Genomic DNA, 20,006 nt, shown 5'->3' on the forward strand with positions numbered 1-20,006 from the left:
GGCTCAGGGACGCGGGCCTGCTGAGGTCTGCAGCTCTCCATGCAACACCAGGACTTTGCATCAGGGCCCTGCTGCGTAAGCCCAGGACTGAGCTCCCAGCACCATCAGATCTCTGGGTTGTGGGATGGAGGAAGGTCCACGCTTCCTACCATTCTACTCACAGCCCTCTTGCAGGTACCCCCACCCTGTCGCCTCTCAGTGGGACTCTCCCGTGAGCAGAACCACAATGATCAATTTAGACAAAGTAAGGATGGCAGAGGAACTCTTAAGAGTTCATCAAAGACCTCCCTAAAATTACCGTCCCTGAATTCTGCTCAAGGAGTGCAGCAATACACTGACTCTAGGGCCAAAAGGCAAGACGTTTCATGACCTCAAAGCAGATGCTGCTTTAGGACAGATATTTCCAGAAGTTATTCTATTTTGCTGAGGGTGTTAGGCTTTTCTGCCCTCTTTTTTACGAGTAAGAAAATGAGTGAGATTGTGTCCCTGTCGCTGAAGGACTTGATCGCTCTGATTCTCAGTTCCCATGTGACTTACATCCTGGCCCTGGAGCTCTCTGGCTGGTTCCTTCCGATTCAACAGAAGAGGTTCTCAAAATATAGAACAAATATACACCCTCAAGAAGCGTAGATACTGTGTTGCATACAAATGCTGTACCAAACACTAGGAGAGGAAGAAGTACATCCTGAAAAACGCAGGCTTCCAGGCTGCGACTGCGCTGACCAATCTCGGGTGACAGTGTCATCCCAGCCCTGGGGCTCCTGTACACCTGCGCAGGTCTCAGGGCAGCAGGAGTCCTGGGGCAGACAGATGACTCTGGAAACCCTCAGCCCCATTCCTCAGCACTGCCTTCATCCACCCCTCCTGTCCCTCCGCTTCTCCATGGAGCCCCCGGGGATAGTGAGGGACAGGGACGCAGGGGACTCCCTCCCAGCTCGAGCTGCCTGCTCCTCACACCCCCACCCTGGTTTGTGTCCACAGCATTCGCACCCATCCCATTCGGAGGGATCTACCTGCCCTTGGAGGTCCCTCCCAACAGATGCCACTGCTCGCCTCTGGTTCTGGCCTACGATCAAGCGCATTTCTCTGCCCTCGTGTCCATGGAACAGAGAGACCAGCAAAGAGAACAAGGTATGCCTGTCTCCCCAGAGAGTGCGTGCAGGGGCCTAGGGTGGGGGCAAAGCCATCGGAAGGGACCCCATTGCACAGGGAGATGGATCGTGGAGACCTCCCCTTAGAAGCACACCTGTGCACGCTCAGCAGTGATAGTTTTTGCATAAAACTACCTTTTGCATGTGTGAACGTTTTCATTGAAAATAACAATGTTAAAGACAACATTCTCTTTAAAATACTGAACAAAGGCAACCTACCCTTAAATAGCTTTTACTGTTTTCCCTTTCACATGTATACATGTTTTATAGGAATGTAATTAGTCTTAGATATAAATTAAAGGGAAAAAAACTTCAAGAGCAAGTATTAATGAACTATGGCCCACCACCCATTTTTATAAATAAAGTTTTATTGGAACAGAGCCACATTCATTCACGGATGCACATCTGTGGCCGTTTTTGCACTACAGTGGTAGAGACAGGAGCAGCCACAGACACCAAGGCCTGCAGCGCCTAAAATATTGACTTACTAGCTAGCTCTTTATGGGAAGAGTTTGCTCACCCCTGCTCCAGGGTAAGCTTGTAACTCAAAAGGTCAACATTTCCTTTCAAAGCATTGCAGCTGAGTTTCCTCTAAGCAGCCATTTCAGTGCTGCTGATGTTGGGCCGGCCCCACAGGCTGTGAACTGCACAATTCCAGGGCACCAGTCAATGTCTTTACTGGGGAAATAGGGGGATTTTGTTTGGAACAATTGCTGTTTCCTCATGTTAGCTGCTGATGGATGTGTGACCAGCTGAGTGGGGAGGAAACCCCTTCCTGTTGTCACTCTTGTTTGTAGTATAGGCAGAGACTCACTCCCACAGGAGACGGACGGACAGGCAAGACCAACTATTTCAGAGTCCCTGCCATTAGGTATAGTCCCAGGGAACGGGAAGTGCCCTGTCCAGGCCCAACAGGGGGCAGGAAGCTCAGGGGTGTCTGCTTCTGACCTTTTCCACTGAGTGTGCAGCTCAGGAAGTAAATACAGCAACAAGATTGCACCCCTAGGACTCCCAAATGCTACTCCTTCCTGTAGACAGCTGGCAAGGAAAGGAAGCAGACAAATGAACAGAACCCAGCCTCCCCCAGCCCTCCGCCAGAGGCGGCACCAGCGTGTCACTTCCTGGCCTGGCAGTTGAGTCGGGAATGAGGCTGGGGCTGTGGAGCAGAAGCTGAAAGTGAGAAACGCACAGGGCATTCGAGACCCCTTCCCAAGAGCAGATGCAGAGCTCCCAGGAGCTGACATGCGTGGTGCAGCCACAGAACCCAAGAGAGAGGACTGGAGGCTGCAGCCGGCGTAACGAGAATGTCACATCATGGTTCTTTGTTATTTGCAGATGTGGCACTGGCCACAGAAGGAAAGATTTAATCATTAAGTCCTGGGGGGTGCTCCGGTCTTTCCATTGTCTCCCCGCTTTCAGTTAGGAATGCCTGCACCTCCTTCCCGGGGGTTTAGCTCTTCGTAGGGCTGACCCCGCCTCTTGGGAGACCAGAAGGGCCTTTTCAGGACCTGGGATCCAGGTCAGGGGCTGGGCCCTCTGTCCAGTCCCCAGGGAGATTCTGTGGTCAGCAGAAGATGATGGTCCCAAGGCCAGCATCTCCCAGTGCCGAGCATGGGATTCAGATACCTGATACCCTCCTCACAAAAGGCACTGAGTACTCTTCCAGGCCTTCCAGATACTGCTGCTTGGTGTTTTCAAGGCACATATGAAAGCATCCTCCCTTCAAAGGATGCCTATGGAGGGCGCTATGGCTTGGGACCTTTCAGGAGAGCCTTGCAGAGTTGTGGGTGGTTTCACTTCTGGTGACCTGGTTTCTAAAAACGGATCTGGTCCCAGTACACCTCTCAGAGCCACTGTGGTGTGGGTCTTTGGCTCCCTCATAGTCAAAGCAACCCACTGGGGTCCTCCTGGGGTGGTGCAGGTCCCTGCCTCTAAGACTATCATGTGGCCAGGCTGCACATTCACCCATAAGGTCCCCGTGACCCACTGCAGGGCAGGTGCCACTAAGAGGTGACAGCGTGCTGGCAGTCTTCACAGCCCTCGCTTGCTCTCGGCGCCTCCTCTGCCTAGGCTCCCACTTTGGCAGCACTTGAGGAGCCCTTCAGCCCACCACTGCCCTGTGGGAGCCCCTTTCTGGGCTGGCCAAGGCCGGAGCCGGCTCCCTCAGCTTGCGGGGAGGTGTGGAGGGAGAGGCGCAGGCGGGAACCAGGGCAGCGCGCTGTGCTTGCGGGCCAGTGCCAGTTGCGGGTGGGTGTGGGCTCGGCGGATCCCACACTCAGAGCCGCCAGCCGGCCCCACCGGCCCCGGGCAGTGAGGGGCTTAGCACCTGGGCCAGCAGCTGCTGTGCTCAATTTCTTGCCGGGCCTTAGCTGCCTTCCCGCGGGGCAGGGCTCAGGACCTGCAGCCCGCCATGCCTGAGCCTCCCCGGCCCTCCGTGGGCTCCTGTGCGGCCCCAGCCTTCCCGACGAGCGCCACCCCCTGCTCCAGGGTGCCCAGTCCCATCGACCACCCAAGGGCTGAGGAGTGCGGGCGCACAGCGCGGGACTGGCAGGCAGCTCCACCTGCAGCCCTGGTGCAGGATCCACCGGGTGAAGCCAGCTGGGCTCCTGAGTCTGGTGGAGATGTGGAGAACCTTTATGTCTAGCTAAGGGATTGTAAATATACCAATCAGCACCTTGTGTCTAGCTCAGGGTTTGTGAACGCACCAGTCCACACTCTGTATCTAGCTACTCTGGTAGGGACCTGGAGAACCTTTGTGTGGACACTCTGTATCTAGCTAATCTGGTGGGGACTGGAGAACCTTTGTGTCTAGCTCAGGGATTGTAAATGCACCAATCAGCGCCCCGTCAAAACAGACCACTTGGCTCTACCAATCAGCAGTATGTGGGTGGGGCCAGATAAGAGAATAAAAGCAGGCTGCCTGAGCCAGCAGTGGCAACCTGCTGGGGTCCCCTTCCACACTGTGGAAGCTTTGTTCTTTCACTCTTTGCAATAAATCCTGTGGCTGCTCACTCTTTGGGTCCACACTGCCTTTATGAGCTGTAACACTCACCGCGAAGGTCTGCAGCTTCACTCCTGAGCCAGCGAGACCACGAACCCACCAGAAGGAAGAAACTCCGAACACATCTGAACATCGGAAGGAACAAACTCCAGACGCACCACCTTAAGAGCTGTAACACTCACCGCGAGGGCCCGCGGCTTCATTCTTGAAGTCAGTGGGACCAAGAACCCACCAATTCCGGACACACCATGGCCACGCTCTTTGTCACATGCATCCGTGTTCCCCCTTAGACCTTCACCTCTGCATCCCTTCCTCTGTGCCTCAAAGGACACTGCGGGGTGGGGACACAGTCCCAGCTGTGCTCTCAAGTCACACAACATCTCAGCAGAGAAGGACGTGGAAATCACAGTGAGGCTGCAGCTTCCAGGATGAGCTGCAGACTCAGGCCTGCTGGAGTGAGCTGGCCAGACAGCAAAGTCGCAGGACCTGGTGGGAGGCAGGAGATGGGAGACTCCAGAATATCGAGCCCCAGGACGCCACCGGCCCCCACGGTGAAGCACAGGTGTCACCCTCTGCCATGGTGCCCTGCCCGTCCTATAAACAGCACCCTGTGACAAAGGCTAATAGATACAGTAATCACAGGCCCCAGGAGGAGCAGACACCACATCCTTTTGCCTGAGGAACGATGCTTTGAGAGCCTGGAAATGAGATAAAAAAATGTATTTCAGGCTGAGACAAGGCTCCCTTCTTCCCACCACCCGCTTCCTCCCCCTCTGTTTACATGCCCCATCATGTCTCATCCACATGTGTCCAGCTCCTGGAGGCTTAAAAATCCATGAGGCATTCTTTAAAGTTGGCATCGAGTGCCTCTCCCTCTAAGGGAAGCCCCCTTTTATAGGTGCTACTGCCATGGCCCAGCTACTGCTGATGCTGCCACTGACCATCTTCAAGTTCAGGAATCCTCCAGTTTCCCAGGCTGGGCATGCACATGGCGAGAGGGAAGGGCTTGAGGTGGAAGGTCAGGAGCTGGTGGGACTGGTCAGCTATGGGCAACCTCAGTGGCCCAGGCTTTGCAAGTCAACCTTAGGACTTTTTAGATAAAATGTATGCATTCTTTCTTGGTAGCTTCCACACATGATGGTCACCTGCTTTCTCCCGGGGAGGACATCAGTCATTTGCTCCCTGAAAACCTGAGCCTTGGGCCTTCAGCTTTTTGCAGGAAGCAGCCTCCTTGCAGCCACATCTTAAAATGGCCTCCAGGGGAGCTCTGTGAAACCCAGATCTGGGCATTCTCTCAGCACCCAGCTCAGGTCAGTTCATACTGGCCACTGAGCAAATGTGTACATTATGAAAAATCAAATCAATTAACAGGAGAAGCAGAGGTGCTGCATAGTTCCTGGAAACATAGAACCTAGGAAAGAACTTTGGAAATCATCCAGTGCAACAATCCTAACTCCCCCTCCTTTTATAGCAAACATTGTCCAGTGTACTCTTCATTATCCTGAAATGAAATTCATGGATAATGTTACCTATGTTGGAATAAAGTCCATTTAGTACCCCCACATCAGGAGAAATCAAAGGAAACCAATGTAATAAAATAATCTGCATTTCTGTAAATGCTCTCACACAGCCATACCGCAAAACTCAATGAAGCAATCAGATCCTGGCACCCATATGTGGGGTGCCCAGTTACACAGACGGGGGCTACAGGTGTGCTGAGCATACCCTCAAATACCCCAGGAGGCTGTACAGTCCAAAATGACAACTAACTCTTGGTAAAGTCCCAACCAAGCCAAGCACAGCCTTGCCCGTCTCCATAGCTCCTCTTCCCTTTAGGTGGATATAGAGCCGTGCAGAGCATACCCTGTGTACATGTTAGCTCTCGGCCTGGCCAGCAGGTTGCACTGGGAAGGGCTGGGTACATATGGGTGCTGCCTAGGTCTGTACCCCACCTTCATGCTCATATATCTGCAGGTGCTTCCTGTGCTCAAGGGCTGTTCTAGGTCCTTTCCAGGAATAACTATTTAACCCTTCCCATTTCCTATTCCCCACTTTACAGAGGGGGAAATTGAGAAAGGAGGAACCATCCCCAGGGAATGGTTGCAGCCAGTGAAGGGTTGGGAGGGTGGATGGTGAGGCTTCCACAAAGACTTGGCCCAAGAGAGTGGCATTCAGAGGGCATGCATCTCCAAGAGAAGAGGCTCAGGAAGTGGTACCCCAAGTCAAAGCCTGCTTGGGATAAGACAGCATCTCAGACCTGGCGACTCAGGAACCTTCAGGGTCGAAGAGAGTAGGGAGGGGGTGCTTTGTTTCATGGAAGGTGTCAATGCCATCTGTGGCTATTCTTTTCTTAAAAATTAATATTTATTGGCCAGGCACAGTGGCTCACACCTGTAATCTCAGCACTTTGGGAGGCTGAGGTGGGTGGGTTGCCTGAGCTCAGGAGTTCAAGACCAGTCTGGGCAACACAGTGAAACCCCATCTCTACTAAAATAAAAAAAATTATCTGGGCATGGCAGCATGCGCCTGTAATCCCAGCTACTCAGGAGGCTGCGACAGGAGAATCTCTTGAACCCGGGAGATGGAGGTTGCAGTGAGCCAAGCTTGCGCCACTGCACTCCAACCTGGGTGACAGAATGAGATTTCATCTCAAAAAAAAAAAAAAATATATAGAAGTCAATTATTTAAATAGTTTTTCCCTCATATATACAAACAGCATGTGAGCCTCTGAGGCATATCGAGGGGCCACACAGAGGTCAGGGAGCCCTCAGTGTGTCCTCAGTGCCTTCCCCCAAGGGTCCCACTTAAGGAACCTAGAGAGCAGCACACAGGAGCCCTGAGGGAGTCCACTGGTTACAGATGGAGGGGGAGATGCTGGTGCAAACAGAGAGCTCTGAAACAGCTGCAGGCTGCAAGGATCGAGGCTTACAGATGATCACACCAAGGTTGGCCATCCCTTTATTGGGAACAGAGACTCAACACATTCAAAATGTGATACTTGAAAAAAAAAAGTTTTTGCAAAGAGCAGCTTAACAATTTGTCTCCTGCCGCTTAGAAACAACACAGCAAGTTTATAAGTGCCTGCTAGGGATCTTGGGAGCCAAACAGTACTTCCACCCACCGGGCCATGGAAGCAGCCTTCCATCTGTATTTGATGCATGGCTCGTGGTTAAATCAAATGCTCACCTATGCTCTACTATTCCCCAAGCCACATGGAATGTAACATTCCAGTTTTCAATATGTTTGACAACGAACCATGCTTTTTCTTGCAGGATTAATTTATAATAAACAGATCCAATCTCTTTTTAAATAGAAATGTATCTTTACATGTTACAAATATCATTACATATTCTGCTCAACTTGATTTTATAATTGTGTTAAAGAATCATTTATTGGCGGGGCGCAGTGGCGTAATCCCAGCACATTGGGAGGCCGAGGCAGGCGGATCACGAGGTCAGGAGATCAAGACCATCCTGGCTAACATGGTGAAACCCCATCTCTACTAAAAAATACAAAAAATTATCCGGGCATGGTGGCAAGTGCCTGTAGTCCCAGCTACACAGGAGGCTGAGGCAGGAGAATGGCATGAACCAGGGAGGCAGAGCTTGCAGTGAGCCAAGATCGTGCCACTGCACTCCAGCCTGGGTGACAGGGCGAGACTCCATCTCAAAAAAAAAAAAAATCATTTATCAAATACCAATCAAATTGGTCTATTTGTGTACCTATCTGAATAAAATAATGGAGGATGTATGTAATGCCTATTACGAGACAATTACGGTAAGAATCAGCTTAGTTCGTGGTGGCAAGAAAGTTTTTTTTTTGAAACTCTTTTTTTTTTTTTTTTGAGATGGGGTCTCATTCTGTCACCCAGGCTGGAGTACAGTGCCATGATCTCGGCTCACTGCAACCTCCACCTCCCAGGCTCAACAGATCCTCCCATCTCAGCCTCCCGAGTAGCTGGGACTACAGGCGCATGCCACCAGCCCAGCTAACTTTTTGTACTTTTGGTACAGATGGTGTTTCTCCATGTTGCCCAGGCTGGTCTCAAACTCCTGAGCTCAAGTGATCTGTCCACCTCAGCCTCCCAAAGTGCCGGGATTACAGGTGTGAGCCACTACGTCCGGCCAGCAAGAAGGTTTTAGAAACCAGAAGTGCCCCCAAACTGAATTACCTTTGTAATTAGTCTCCCTTCTGTTAGCTACTTTCTAAGTTTGCCAGTTGCCACTGAAAGATAGGGTCAGAGTGGGAGTAAAAAGCACAGCTACGCCTACCCTTGTGCTGTGTGGCCAGTCTCACTGGGCCTTATTTCTTTGCCACTCCTCTCAGGAGCCCCAGAGCACAGAACCCTGAAGAACCTTTGTCTGCAAAGGCCCCTGGCTAAGGGGTGAGAGGCCGAGGAGCTGGGGTTGGGGGCATCCAGACTTTTGGCTGAGACCTCTGTTTCTCAAGTCTGTCATCTTTGACATTGTTGACCTACGGATCACAAAGCACCATGAGGTGGCCAGGAGCTATGGAAGGGACTTCATGGCTATGGAGCTCTGTCCTCAGCTTATAGAGGGGGCACGTGCCCAGAGAGCTGAGTCACGCTGATTAAAAGCACGAGGTGTGTTTATCCACAATACTTCTACTGATTAGTTCATGCCCTACCCCAATGACCATCAGCTCAGGGGCCCAAAGCACTGTTCCAAAGGGATGCCAGCCACAGTTAACTCTGCGGAAAGAACTGGCTGAGGGTTTTTCACTGATGCCTGAAGGCCTGGAGAGAAGAGAAAGCAGGAGTGCACCCAGATGCCAGCCTCCCCACAGGAGCCCTGCCTGTCCCCTCCTGAGCTACAAAGTAGGCACAGACACCCGGATCCCCCACCAGACCTCCCCAAGACGTCCATGCCCATAGGAAGCGCATACCAGCCACCATCACCCCTGATTCCCAAATGAGGGCCCCAGCCATCTCTGTGTGATATGCAGATTTCTCCATCTGGCCACTCCAGGCTCCTGAGGACTCCACACTCCCATGCATGGTACTGGAGTGAGAACATGTGCTCCAACAAAACCCCTTCTGAGAGGGGCTGGGAGGCAGCAGCACCAGCCACCTGTCCTACCTGCAGGACAGGAGCAGCCAGCACTCACTGCCCTGGATGTGGGGAGCGAGTTTTTGGTGGGCCAGGGTGACATCCTGGTTCTGCTCTCTGAGGAGACCCCAGTTGTCATTGTCCCACAGGCCACATCTGATGTGTGCACAAAGCGCACCCTCTAGGGCTGAGAGCTTCACCACCCACTTTTGGCATGAGCTCAGGAGCCCAGAAATTGTCTTAGATGCTGAACGCTCTCTCAGCCTGAGAGTTTTTTCAGCAGTACAGTTTCCTTAATTCTGGTCAGCACTTTTTCCAGTTTTGTCTTAGTCAATTCAGGCTGCTGCCACAGAATACCATAGAGTGGGTGGCTTATAAACAATAGAAATTTATTTCTGATAGTTCTGGAAGCTGGGAATACAAGATCCGGGAGCCAGCAGATTTGGTGTCTGGTAAGGGTGTCCTCCTCCTGGTCTACACACAGCTGCTTTTTACTGTGTCCTCACATGGCCAAGAGAGAGAAAGAAGAGCACTCTTGTGCCTGTTGTTATAAAGGCACTAATCCCATTCTCAAGGACTCCACCCTCGTGCCTTAATCACTTCCCAAAGACCACACTTCTAATACTCTTATATGGAGACTAAGCTTTAACAGTGAATTTTGGAGGAACACAAATATTCAGTCAATAGCAAGCTTATTCTGTAGACCAATGACCAATCCAAATATCTTATCTACATATAAACTTTAGGCCAGAGAATGTATGTCTGCCACCATTGGCCCTGATGCCCAGCCTAGGGGCCCGATCCTCAGGGGCTGGCCTTGGCCTCACGTACAGGCCATCATTACTTCCCTCCTCCCTCTTTGCTTTAATTTGCTACCCCTTTTCTAGTTTCTTAAGGCAGAAATTTTGATTACTAATTTGAGACTTGTTTTCTCATCTAATATAAACATTTTAATGCTGTAAGTTTTCCCCTAAGTACTGCTGTAACTACACCATACAAATTTTGATGTGCTATATTTGCATTTTCATTCGGTTCAAACTATTTGTTAATTTCCCATGAGACTTCTTCTGACTTACGGATTATTTAGAAACAGGTTGTTTGAGTTTCAAGTTTTGGGGGATTGTTCAAATATTCATTACTGGTTTATAGTTTCAGTTATGACATGAGCACAAACATGATTTCTGTCCTTTTTAATGCACTCAGACTGGCTAAGAATATGTTCTGTGTTGGTGAATATTCCATATGTATTTGAAAATAATATATACTCTGCTCTTGTTGGGTTCTAGAAATGTCAATTACCTCAAATTCTCTGAGAGTGCAGCTCAGTTCTTCTATATCCTTACTGGTTTCTGCCTACTTGCTCTGTCAATTACTGAGCAAAAAGTAGCAAAGTCTGCAGCTGTAATACATTTGTTTATTTCTCTCGTTTTTGTTAGTATTTGCTTCAGGTACTTTGAAGCTATGTTGTTAGGAGCATGCATGCACATAGGATGATTATGTCTTCTTGGAAAATTGACCCCTTTATCATTATGTAATGTTCCTCTTTTTCTTTGGTAACAGTCCGTGTTCTGGAGCTTACTTCGACATAAATATGGCTACTCTAGCTCTCTTTCCATTAGTGAATATCTTTTAACCTCCATATGTCTTTATATTTAAAATGGGATTCTTTTTTTTTTTTCTACAACCTCAACCTCTCAGGTTCAAGCAATTCTCCTGCCTCAGCCTCCCAAGTAGCTAGGATTACAGGCACACACTATCATGCCCACCTAATTTGTGTATTTTTAGTAGAGACAGGGTTTCATCATGTTGGCCAGGCTGGTCTCAAACTCTTGAGCTCAAGTGATCCACCCATCTCAGCCTCTCAAAGTGCTGGGCATGAGCCACAGTGCCTGGCCCTTACAATGAGATTCTTGTAGACAGCATATATATGGGTTTTGCCCTTTTATCCAGTCTGACAATTTTATCTTTTAAAAGATATGTTTTGACCATTTTCATTTAATAGTATTAATGATATGTTTGGATTAAAATCCACCATCTTGCTACCTGTTTTCTATGTACTGTATGGGTTCTTTGTTCCTTTTGTTTCTCTTTTGTTATCTTATCTTGGGTTAATTGAACTTTTTAATGGTTCTGTTTTATTTCCACTATGGACCTGTTATACCCCTATTTTTAATTGTTAGTGGTTTCCCTAGGGTTTACAATAAACATCTTTAATTAATGAGATTTTTTTTTTTTTTTTGAGACAGAGTCTCACTCTGTCACTCAGGCTGGAGTGCAGTGGCATGATCTTTTAACCTCTCACTGCAGCCTCCACATCCTGGGTTCAAGCGATTCTCCTGCCTCTGCCTCCAGAGTAGCTGGATTACAGGCACACAGCACCATGCCCAGCTAATTTTGGTATTTTTAGTAGAGATGGGGTTTCATCATGTTGGCCAGGCTGATCTCAAACTCCTGACCTCAAGTGATCCAACCACCTTGGCCTCCCAAAGTGTTGGAATTACAGGTGTGAGCCACCACACCTGGCCTAATTAATGAGATTCTATTTTAAGTAATATTATTCGACTTTACATGTTGTATAAGGATATTACAACAGTGTATTACCAATCCCTCCCTCCCATTGTTATTATCAGACATTTTATTTTTACATGTTATAAATTCATAATGCACTGCTGCCCTTTGCTTTAGACAGTTATCTGTTAGAGCAATTAAAAAGAAGAAAAAAATGAATTTTCACATCCATTTATTCCATTTCCATCACTCTTAATTGTGTAAATACAAGTTTCCACTGGTACCATATTTCTTGCACTTTAACATCTCCTGTAGTTCAGGTCTGCAGGCATTGAATTTGCTCACTTTTGTTTGAAAAACTCTTTATGTCTTCTTCATGTTTCAGAGATATTTTGGCTGGGTATAGAATTCTAGATTAACAGTTTTTTTTTTTTTTTTCTTTCAGCACTTTAAAAATGTCACTCCATTATCTTCTGGCTTACCTGTTTTACCATGAAAAGTCTGCTGTAATTTTTATCTTTGTTTCTCTCTGTATAATGTATCCTCTTTTTTCTCTGGCTGCCTTCAAGACTTTCTGTTTGTCTTTGGGTTTCAGAAGTGTTAAGATTCTATTATAGGAATATTTGTGGTGTTGTTATTTTTCCTGCTTGATGTTCTCTTAGTTTCTCAAATCTGTGTTGATGGTTGTCATTAATTTTGAAAAATTCTTAGCCATTATTTCTTTAAAATTTTATTTTGCATTGTTCTTTCTCTCTTCTGGGATTTCATTTACACAGAACTTAAGGTGCTGATATTGTCACACAGCTCTTAGATGCTGTGTTCAGTTTCCCACCTCCTGTTTTTCTGTTTCAGTTTGTGTAATTTCTAGTAACCTATCTTGAGGTTTATAGATTCTTTGCTCAGCTATATCAAGTCAACTGACCAGCCCCTCAAAATCATTCTTCACCTCTATTATTGTGTTTTTCATTTCTACCATTTTCATTTCTTTCTCATAGATTTGTTCTGTATGCTGAAATTAACCATCAAATCTTGCATGGTATCTGGCTTTTCTATTAGTCCTTAACTTATTAATCAGTTATTTTTAATTCTTTGTCTGATAGTTTCAACACCTGTGTCATATCTGAGTCTTGTTCTATCAACTGCTTTGTCTTTTATCAATGTGTTGGGTTTTTTTTTTTTAATCTTTCCTTTTGCCTCATAGGTTTTTTGTTGTTGTTGCTGAAAGCCAGGCATCTTGAGTAGGACAGTAAAGACTGCAGTAAATCACTTTTATTCCTGGAAAGAAGCATGCCTTTCCTTTTGCCAAGTTTTTAGAGTCTGGGTTTGGACCAGTCTAGTTATGATAGCCCAGGAAGGTCACCCCCATCCCCAGATCCAGGGATACAGTGCCTGCCTAAGACAGATGCTTAATCAGAGTAACAGAACATGACCCTTAGTGCACCCAGTGTTTGTTGCCCTACACTCTGCAGTTTAAGCTTTTGTTCCTTGGTAGAGGTAGGATGGAAATGTCTATGGAGACACTCTCTTAGAATTCCTGCCAATCTTTTTTGGGAGAACCAGGTAGGTCCTGTGGAGAGGAGCCTGCAAGTGCATGTGAATTTCCTTTATATCTTCAGCCCCCGGTTTCCATATTATTTTACTAGCTGATACTCTTCCTTTACCAATTTAACCATTTTAGCTGAATGATTCTTACTGGGGTCCAGCTGAATTGGCCCTTCTTAAGCTCATGTCTGTCTCTCCTTGGAGGCACCTGTCTTTCCTTAGATACTGGATAAGTCAGCTTCCCTGTGACTTCAGCTGTCTGGTGGGTTAAAGATAAGTTGTGAATTTGCAGTTTGACTGGCATGTTTTCATGGTGGAACAATGCTCTTCCAGCTTTTCACATCGGAGACAAAAACCAGAAATCTTGATTTTTTTAGAAAATAAGTACTCAGAATATATTCAGGCTAGCATGAGATTATGCCTATATGTTTCCAGGCTAAAAGACATACAAGAGGTCTTTCAAAAACAAAAACAAAACACCTTTCCGGCCTTTCTAGGCTCATTTTGAAAAGCAGTTGCTGTTCTAGACATTTACCACCAGAGGGCAAGCCACTGCATGGCTGCTCCTCACTGGTAAAGCCAGGTTTCCAATAGGGAAATGTCAGGGTGTACAGTGAGAAGCAGAGGCATCCCGAGCAGCCGCTGCTCACGAGGAGGACCTGTTTTCATGGCCTCCTGGACGGAACTGTCCCTAAGCTCTGCAGCCTCAGCCCTCACCACAGGCCGCAGGTGACCCTCTGCAGAGAAGCCTTCCTTTTAGCCCCTCGGTGTCTTCAGTTGTGAGCAGGCATGTCCCTAGAGCCTCTCTCAGTACCTGGCCCTTCAACCCAGCCAGATCTAGGCCACAAGGCTGCCGGACCCTTCTAGGTGGACAGGGACTAGCCCCTTCAGGGGTATTCCCACCGTGCACTGGAGCCCTGGGCAGCCCAGGGAGTCCATTCCAGCCCTGCTGTTGAGGGGAGGAGTCCCCAGGAACCCCATGATAGGGAAGTGAGGGTGACTGTCTGGGATGCCGTCTTAGCTTAGGTGGTTTATCTGCAACAAACAAACCAAAATCACAGTGGCTTAACACAGTGGAAGTCTAAAAGGAGTGTTCTCAATTGTCAGGCAGCTCTTCAGTGGAGATCTGCTGTCTTCTGCAGGCACCATGGAAGGGGAGTGAGGAGAGGCACCCCCATGCCTGAGCATATCACCCAGCACTTCCCACATTGCTTCTGCCCACAGACCATGGATGCCGCTAGGTGCCGGTTCCCCCTAAATCCTGGGGGCGGGGTGGCTAAGACATGGAGTGGTGGTGGGCTGATGCTCTCCAATGGCAATTCTACCCTGAGAAGCGGGTGAACAGCCAGAACCAAAATGTCCAAGTTGCACCCACAGGAACTGCTTCTAACAGATTATTCTTGTTCTAGAACAATATTTCCTGAATTTGCTTGATTTTAAAAGCCACAGGAGATGCTTATTTAAATGTCACTTTTTGAGTCCCTTTCCTGGACACTTTGGTTTGGCCCATCTGTTCATGGGGGCTTGGAACTCCCAGGAGCTGCACTGCTCTATTCTGGGAAACATTGTGGATGGGGAGAGCCTGTGCCACCCCCTGCCCCATGAGTAAGAAGCGAAGCTAACCCCTTCTCTGTTTGTGTAGTGACTCATAGAACTATGGGACAGGCGGCTGGGCACCACCCAAGGGAGACCTGTCCCTGAGCCAGCCCTGCAGTCCTCCCTGGGTGTGTCTACCCTGCAGCTCAGACCTGGGAAGGGTGGCCACGTCAAGGCAGAACCCAGCAGGCTGCAGCAAAGCCAGGCCAAGCCACTCCTGACCTCTCAAATCAGAGCACTGCACTTTCCAATCCCAAGCCAGATTAATGAAAAGCCCGGAGCTGGTCATTGGTCAGCAAAGCTGCATTTCCCTTATTGGCAGCTTGGGGAAGCTGGAGAAGAAGAGGTGTAGGGGTGGAGAGGGGAATTACTTGCACCCACTTTTCCTCTTAAGCAACACTGGAGGGCAGCATTGCGTCAGTTTTTCCAATTTCTTACCAAATCAACTATTGGTGTTCAGTCTTCGATTTGATCTATTTCCTTGCCTTTTTGTTCTTGCCATGGCACCCTTGCCATGAATCGTGGGTCCCAGCAAAGAGGCAAAGCAACTGGTCCAAGGTGGCTGTGCTTCTCTGCTGTGGTGTGACTCCCAGGAGTGGGGCCTGCAGGGGATCTAAGTGGAACCCATGGAGGAGGCTGCTGCTTGCTCTGAGGAAGACTTGGGGAGACCATCTCCCACTTCCTACTGCCCTTGTCCCTGAAAGTGCCCTTGGGAGGAGTCAACCATGTCACTAGGTACTCCTCTCATCAGGTCCCCCAGCAGCTCAGAAGCTCCTAGAAGATCCCAAACCTGTAGATACCCCCTCCACCCTAGCCCTTCTGGAGTGAGCCAGGATTTCCCACGGGTGGTGAGTTTCACCACAGAGGTTTTGTGATGAGTCAATCCCTCTGAGAAATGACCAGCCAGTGGCTCATCACTGCAATCTCCACCTACATGTGACCTCCTCAAAAGGACCCCCTGACCCCACCCAAGAAAGGCTTCACCATCACTGCCTTCTGCCTGGTGTTTACCCTTCCAGGGCTCATCACCACCTAACATTATGAGGTGTTTGTTAACCTGCTTATCTGTCCCCAGCACAGGTGAGCTTCCCACGGGCAGGGGCGGATGGGTCCACGGGTCCCAGGCACTGATACAGACTTGTGGCACAAAATTACAAACCAGTAGAGGTCAGCAACACCCTTGCTCACCTGACTTGCACATTCGGCCCTTCTCTGGGATGAAACAGGAGAGCTGGGCCCCAGGCCTACCTGCAAGGTGGCCTCCCAAAGTGTGCCTAACCTGCCTAGATCCTTCCTAGAAATAGAAGCAGCAATAGCTTTTTTCCCATTCTGATGCCCAATGGAGTATCTGCCATTAGACAGACCCAAAGAGACCCAGGGTCCAGGTGACGCTTCCAACTGCTCTCCACTGTCCGCAATAAATATGAAATTTTAAAAACTAGCAATAGTGGTTTTGGTCTTCATGCTCCTGCTGGCACAGATCTGTGTAGATGTCCACTGAGTGCATTTGTCACCTGGACACCTGGCTTGGGAATTTCCTTGCCATCCTGCCTGGGGACTGCCGGGGCTGCAAGCATGGCTCTGTCTCTTCTGTTCCAGCCGTGATCCCCCTGACGGATTCTGAGCACAAGCTGCTGCCTCTGCACTTTGCAGTGGACCCTGGCAAGGACTGGGAGTGGGGGAAAGACGACAACGATAACGCCCGGCTGGCCCAGTAAGACCCTACTCTGTCCCTTCCCCCAGCGCCCACAGGGAGGGCTGTGGCTGGGGCATCCTGGGGAGGGGCTGTACCACCCCTGCTCCTCCTGGGACAGCTGGCATGCAGGTGGACTGGGTGCTACAAGGGCCAGCTCGGACATTTCAATAGGATATTCTTCTCTTGCCAGCCTTATCCTGTCGCTAGAAGCCAAGCTGAACCTTCTGCACAGCTACATGAACGTGACGTGGATCCGGATCCCCTCCGAGACACGGGTGAGCCTGGCTGTGCTGGGACCAGACCTGGCAGCAGGGTCCAGACTGCTCAGCTCCAGCCTGACGAGGGTGCATCCTCCCAAATGCTCCCACACTCTTGCCTGCCCCTGCCCGGCTGCCCACCCCAGCCATATCCACAGCCCAGTAGCTCCCCCACCTCCTTTGACCTAGCCATCCCAGCTGCATGCAGCTGGGACCACCCTGGCTATGGTTTGAAGTGGCTCTGGCTGGACCTAGTGGGTGGGTACACACATGTAGGCATGTGTGCATGCAAGCATGCACTCTTGTAAAGGCATTTTTATCCCCCTATTTTCTGCAGAAGGAATAAACACGCCCACTCAGAAAACAAGCCACAGGCAAGTCACAACACAAAACGATTTGCTAAGATCAGAACACAATGTGCTGCCGCAGAGTGGAATTAATTATAAACTGTGTGGGTCCTCAAAAAAAGCCAGGGAACTGAAAGCGCGATTCCTCGGCGCCCCCTTCCTCCCCTCCCAGAGGCAGCACACTGGTGGGTGGAGCTGGCAGGAAGGTGGGGAGAGGGGCCTACACCCCATGAGGCTGCCTGCCTCCAGAGGGTCGGGGCTGCCCCTGCTTGCAAATGCTGAGGGATTCATTTTGAGCATCTGACTGACTGAGGTTTTTTGAAATCTCAGTAGTGAACTGCCAAGGAAAAGGATTTGTAAAAAAACAGCCTGCAAATAATTGGTCCTCTCCAGACATTTACTTAGTCTTAAAGTGGGGCTCACAAGGAATTAGTAAAGGAGTGGCATGAGTCAAGGAGTCAGGCGGTGGCCAGCACTGCTCAGTGCTCTCAGACTCCAGCCTCTGCCTGTACGTCATCTCCCAGGGCTCCATGAGGCGGGGACTGATATCCCATTTTACTGATGGCATAAGTGACAGCCAGTCGGTGGCAGTTTGCGTCCTGCCTCTCAAAGGCCTGGAGCACTCCCGGAGAGCTGCGGCTGTTCTTCTTCAGCACCCACATGGGGAGTGATGGCAGCGGCTTGGGATGTAGAATAAGGAGGCTCTCGGGCTGAGCATAGCTCTGCCTGCAATTGCCAGGCCTCGGTGCCTTCACGTCAGATGCAGGGCTCTCAGCAGACAACTGTGGGGAGGGTCCTTCCAGCCAGGGACTCCTGAGCCCGCTCTCAGTGCGCTCCTGCTAGCACCAAGCGCACCTCCCTTCCTGGCCCAGCCCGAGTGTCCACCCTTTAGTGTCTCACACACCAGTCTGAGACACTTCACACCTTCCTATCCCAGGTGGGAAGGGGAAAGGAATTTCAGAGTGGGAGGTGGTGAGGGTCAGTTCTGCCCACCTTTGCTTCAGGGTGATCTGGTCACAGGGGAGTCACCGACCCTTGGACTTGCTTGAGGGGTTTGGGGGGGTACAAAAATTAAGTGGGAGAGCAATGGGCCTTCTCCCAGGCTCATCCCCTGGAGGCCAGGGAAGCCTGTTCAGGTATGAGCACCAGTTCCTGCAGCACCCAGCGGCCAGCATGATAGGCTGTGCCTCTTGTCCAATGACACTCGGTCAGAATTCTCTCCTCACCCAGGGAGGTCCCTACAGAGAAGTAGTAGGTGCTGCCTGCCTCTCTGCCCTCCCACCTCTTTTCTCAGGTTCCCCCCACCCCAGATATGGTCGTGCCCTCCTCAGACTGGCTGACCTCATCAGTGGGTCTCATCCAAGGTGTGCTCCCCAGCGTCACCCCACCCTACCCAGGGGGACTTTTCTGGGAATGGGAACATCTTTTTGGCTGAGCGCAGGCCTATTTCAGAATCCTCCTCAATTTAGCATTCCACCTTGCCAAACTGAGTGAGAAAGGAACTCCAGAAGTGATTTGGCATCCCTGAATCAAGGATCCGATGAATGAGGTTGAGTGCAAGGTTTCTGTCCCATGCCTGGCGTGAAGTGAGACATCTTTTCAGGGGAGACACTTTTGTGCAGGCCCAGTGTCCTCCCCACCTGAAGGCCTCCATCCTTACAGAGGCCGGCCTGGGACCTGTGTCTGGTCAAGCAGGCGGCCTCGCCAGTGGGGGAAGGCCAGAGTCTGAACCTGATCTTCTCTCTAAATTGTGACAAGGTTCTGGGGACCAAGACCAAGTGGGGTATCTGCACCCTGCTCCAATCTCCCACTCAGGGTTCCAGGGTACCAAGTACCTGAGGTCCCCCAGAGAGAAAGAATGAGTACACCCCAGCTTCCCTGGCCAGAAGACACGCAAATAAGAGGTCCCTACATCCTTTTACTACTGCAGCGGATCAGAGCCCACTCCTATCCGCTCCTTTCCTTCAGCACCGCCCATCCGGGTATCATAGTCACCAGAGCGACAGTGGGGACTGGGACAGTGAAGGTCGAGGGCCCTAGCCTCGGCAACACAGGGGCAAGGTGTGTCTTCCTCGGCGGCGCGTGGACAGCTCTTCTCTAACCACCTTCGCTCTGGCCCTCCCTCTCTACACAGGCGCCCCTGGCACAGCCGGAGTCTCCCACGGCCTCGGCAGGGGAGGACGTGCAGTCCCTGGCCGACTCGCTGGACTCGGACCGCGACTCGGTGTGCAGCAATTCTAACAGCAATAACGGCAAGAACGGCAAGGACAAGGAGAAGGAGAAGCAACGCAAGGAGAAGGACAAGACGCGCGCCGACTCCGTGGCCAACAAGCTGGGCAGCTTCAGCAAGACGCTGGGCATCAAGCTGAAGAAAAACATGGGTGGCCTCGGCGGCCTGGTGCACGGCAAGATGGGCCGCGCCAACTCCGCCAACGGCAAGAACGGGGACTCGGCCGAGCGGGGCAAGGAGAAGAAGGCGAAGTCGCGCAAGGGCAGCAAGGAGGAGTCGGGTGCGTCGGCCAGCACGTCGCCGTCGGAGAAGACCACGCCGTCGCCCACGGACAAGGCGGCGGGCGCGTCGCCGGCGGAGAAGGGCGGTGGGCCGCGGGGCGACGCCTGGAAGTACAGCACGGACGTGAAGCTGAGCCTCAACATCCTGCGCGCCGCCATGCAGGGGGAGCGCAAGTTCATCTTCGCCGGCCTGCTGCTCACCAGCCACCGGCACCAGTTCCACGAGGAGATGATCGGCTACTACCTGACCAGCGCGCAGGAGCGCTTCAGTGCCGAGCAGGAGCAGCGGCGCCGCGACGCCGCCACTGCGGCCGCTGCCGCCGCCGCC

General features: G+C 50.5%; 1 protein-coding gene across 1 annotated transcript in view; it reads left to right on the forward strand.

Moving 5' to 3' along the window:
- OTUD7A (OTU deubiquitinase 7A) overlaps positions 1-20,006 on the forward strand; it is a 392,070-nt gene that overhangs the window by 362,769 nt on the left and 9,295 nt on the right. Inside the window, exons 13-16 of the mRNA XM_032175334.2 lie at positions 982-1,131; positions 16,467-16,581; positions 16,754-16,838; positions 19,302-20,002. Coding sequence (XP_032031225.1) covers positions 982-1,131; positions 16,467-16,581; positions 16,754-16,838; positions 19,302-20,002 — 1,051 coding nt within the window. The remainder of the gene's footprint in view (positions 1-981; positions 1,132-16,466; positions 16,582-16,753; positions 16,839-19,301; positions 20,003-20,006) is intronic.

The sequence above is a fragment of the Hylobates moloch genome, unplaced genomic scaffold (assembly GCF_009828535.3).
Source record: "Hylobates moloch isolate HMO894 unplaced genomic scaffold, HMol_V3 SCAFFOLD_14, whole genome shotgun sequence".
Lineage (NCBI taxonomy): Eukaryota > Metazoa > Chordata > Mammalia > Primates > Hylobatidae > Hylobates > Hylobates moloch.